This window comes from Austrofundulus limnaeus, unplaced genomic scaffold, assembly GCF_001266775.1.
Source record: "Austrofundulus limnaeus strain Quisiro unplaced genomic scaffold, Austrofundulus_limnaeus-1.0 Scaffold106, whole genome shotgun sequence".
Classification (NCBI taxonomy): domain Eukaryota; kingdom Metazoa; phylum Chordata; class Actinopteri; order Cyprinodontiformes; family Rivulidae; genus Austrofundulus; species Austrofundulus limnaeus.
The window spans coordinates 1,203,463-1,206,682 of NW_013952508.1; the positions used below are offsets into that span (position 1 = coordinate 1,203,463).

A 3,220-nucleotide genomic window follows, 5' to 3' on the forward strand; every position below is an offset into this window, starting at 1 on the left:
TGTGTGTGTGTGTGTGTGTGTGTGTGTGTGTGTGTGTCACAGCAGAGACACATGCTGCCTGTTCAGTCACACTTCCAGACTTTTTCCGGCCTGCTCTGAGCTTCTGGGACAGGTTTTGTTCTGTTTCTGTGTGGACAGGTCCGGAGCACAGCCTGTGGATTCTGCTCTGTGATACATACGATGTGATTTCTGGACTTTTTTGGGGGATTTTATCTTTATTTTTTCTCACTGGGCATCTCGTCTCTCTCAGGTTTGAGAGAATTCTGCTTTCATCTGTCCGTCTTCAACATGGCAGAGGAAATCCTCAACTTTCCCTTCCCAGATTTATACGAGCTGGAGAATAAAATCGGAAGGAAAACCCCAGAAAGTCTTCTGACGTGGATGAAGGATGCTACAGGGTGTGAGGACACCAGGAGCTCAGATGGCAGCTTTCACTTCAGCAGCAGTTTATCAGAGAAACTCTCTGAATTAAAACAAGAGATGGTAAAGTTTCTGTTTGTTTTTTTTTAATACGCAGCTTTCATTTCCTAATTTCTTATCTGTCTCTTCATCTGCTGCCAAGCTAACAACTTGCTGAACTTGTTTCTGGAATGACTGCCTTGAACTTCAGGAATATCTCTTGAGTTCCTCTTTGGGCAGCTTCATCTGTTCAGTAGTGTTTAATGCCACTCCTCTCATCTGTCTCCACTCTTTACTCTGCTCCGTCTGACAGCATTCTTTCTTCACTCCTCCTCTCTCTGCTGATCTCTTCCTTCATGCTGAATAAGCAAACTGAGCCATAGCTCACTGGGCTACTAATGCTGAAGTATAAGATGAAAAAATTGTGAGGAAAAATAACATTTTTCACTTGGAGTCACAATGTATTGGTATTTATTTACATCATGTGGCACCAAGTTTAAAATACAACTTTTTAAAAATATCATTATTTAGCTCATTTTCTGAGTGTAAAAATGTTTTCACTGACATTTTATTGTTATTTAGCTGACTAATTTTTTTTACTAATTGTTAATTTAAACTTTAAATAATATATGTAAATAATCATACCTAAATCTAAATTTTGATGTTGCAGCTAAATAATAAAACTTACAATTAAGATTTTCTGAAAGAAAGCAGCCTTGTGTGATGTCATCATCCTAAGACAAAAGTAAACGCTAACACTGCTAACTCTGCTAACTCTGCTAACTCAGCTAACTTGGCTAACTCTGGTGTTTTGACTTTAAATCCAAAATGTCTTCATGAAAAACAAAATGGATGGTACCTGTGGTCCGGCAGTTTGAAGTGCAGTTCAGACACCAGACACAACTACAAGTTTGATATCTTGTAGGGAGGTGTTAGCATTGTTAGCATTGTTAGCAGTGTTAGCAATGCTAGCAGTTGCTATTGTCTCATGACGACATCCGAACAAGAGCTGAGCACCAACAGCAAAGGATGCATTTCCTTTCGAAATACCGCAATGTAAACTTCAACATTTAACTACAACATTTGAAATTTAACTTTTATGTTTAGATTTACACATTTAAATTGATTAATTAATTAAATATGATATTTAGTAAAAAAAATTAGTAAAATGCAAGAGCAGTGAGCTAAATAATAAAATGTTTGTGGAAAATTTTTTACAACAATTTTACACTTAGAAAGTGAACTAAATAATGAAAATCTGTTAGTGACATTGTTTTACTGTTTATTTTACACTTGGCCTCCCATACTTTATGTATTATGTAACTGTGAATGAGTTGTAATTCTTGCACAACATTCCTCTGAACAATGTTTTGTTGCTTAGCCACAAAGTTAGTTAGGTTTCATTATTCTTTTTTGTAACAATTTAGTTTTCTAGATTGCCAAAGTTGTCTCCTATTTCCACAAATTCCTGTATTCTGACCTTTGGAAATCTAGAAAATTCACAGGAAATGTATATTATTCTCACACAACAGTAACAACAGCAGGAATATTACGTTGACTGTAGATTTATACAAGTGAAAAATAAACAGCCCAATTAAGAAATAGCTGGCTGTAATAATATGAAGATAAGAATTTAAAGCCTTAGGTGAGTTTAATAAAGTGAATCATTACCATAGTTTAACTCAAGATTCATGAATAAAAATAGCCCTCACCACACAGCTGAAACACAACAAAACACCACTTATTTCCTGATTTTTTTCATATGTATTTATATGAAAACAACATCTACAGAAGCAGGATATCAATGATTTTTCACTTACTTTTGAAGAATATGTCCTCCTTCATGACCCAATTCATAATTCAAAGTCCAAAGCCGCACAAACGCTGTTAATAATGATACTAATAATGATAATAATAATACATTTTATCTGAAGGCACACTGTGCAATTAAAATACAATATATAATGCACTAAAACTCAAACAGGAATAAGACAACAAATGAAGAAAAAACACATCATTCATAACATATTGTTAAATAGAGGTGATGAGAGATGGAGGTTACTTTGAAAATGCCTGCTTGAAAATAACAGTTTTAATCCATTATTTTAAAAAACATGGCTGAGTGACCAAACACCTTTGAGCCTGTTAAATGAGTTGGGTGGAGGAGGAGGACCTGAGAGTGTAGGTGGGTGTTTTAAGAGGTTATTGATGGCTTTGAAGGTGAGGAGCAACATTTTATAGGAGATGCAAAAATTGATGGGGAGCCAGTGAAGATATTTGAGGAAAGGACTGGTGGAATGGGGTTCTGGAAATAATCCCAGCAGCTGAGTTTTGGACCAGTTGGAGTTCATGGATGGATTTGCTAGTAAACAAAAAAAGGGAGTTGCAATGATCTAGATGTGATGTGATCAAAGAGTGAATCAGAATATCAGTATTGTTGGGTGAGAGAGCTAGATGGAGATGGGCGATGTTACAGAGGTGAATGTTGGCTGAATTAGTGATGGTACTGATATGCGATTTAAATGATGTTGTCTAGGATTACACCAGACTCCTAACCTGAGGGACTGGAGAAACTGAGGAGCTGTCGATAAACAGTAAGTAAAGTAAGTAAAGTAAAGTTTTATTTATAAAGCACCTTTCACAGAAATAAATTCACAAGGTGCTGTACATTCAGGGAAGGGGTCAGTTAAGAAACACCCATTCAAGAAGACATACAAGACAAACATGGGGGAACAGGTGAAACCGGTCATGCAGCAAACACAGCTGCGCTATCTTTAGCAACAGCTTGAAATACACAAAAGGAAAATTGAGTTAAACAACC

General features: G+C 36.2%; 1 protein-coding gene across 1 annotated transcript in view; it reads left to right on the forward strand.

Moving 5' to 3' along the window:
- The first annotated feature begins 6 nt into the window (after positions 1-6).
- LOC106521306 (leucine rich adaptor protein 1) overlaps positions 7-3,220 on the forward strand; it is a 16,450-nt gene continuing 13,236 nt past the window's right edge. Inside the window, exon 1 of the mRNA XM_014013825.1 lies at positions 7-483. Within this exon, the coding sequence (XP_013869279.1) occupies positions 289-483 (195 nt within the window). The 5' untranslated portion in view covers positions 7-288. The remainder of the gene's footprint in view (positions 484-3,220) is intronic.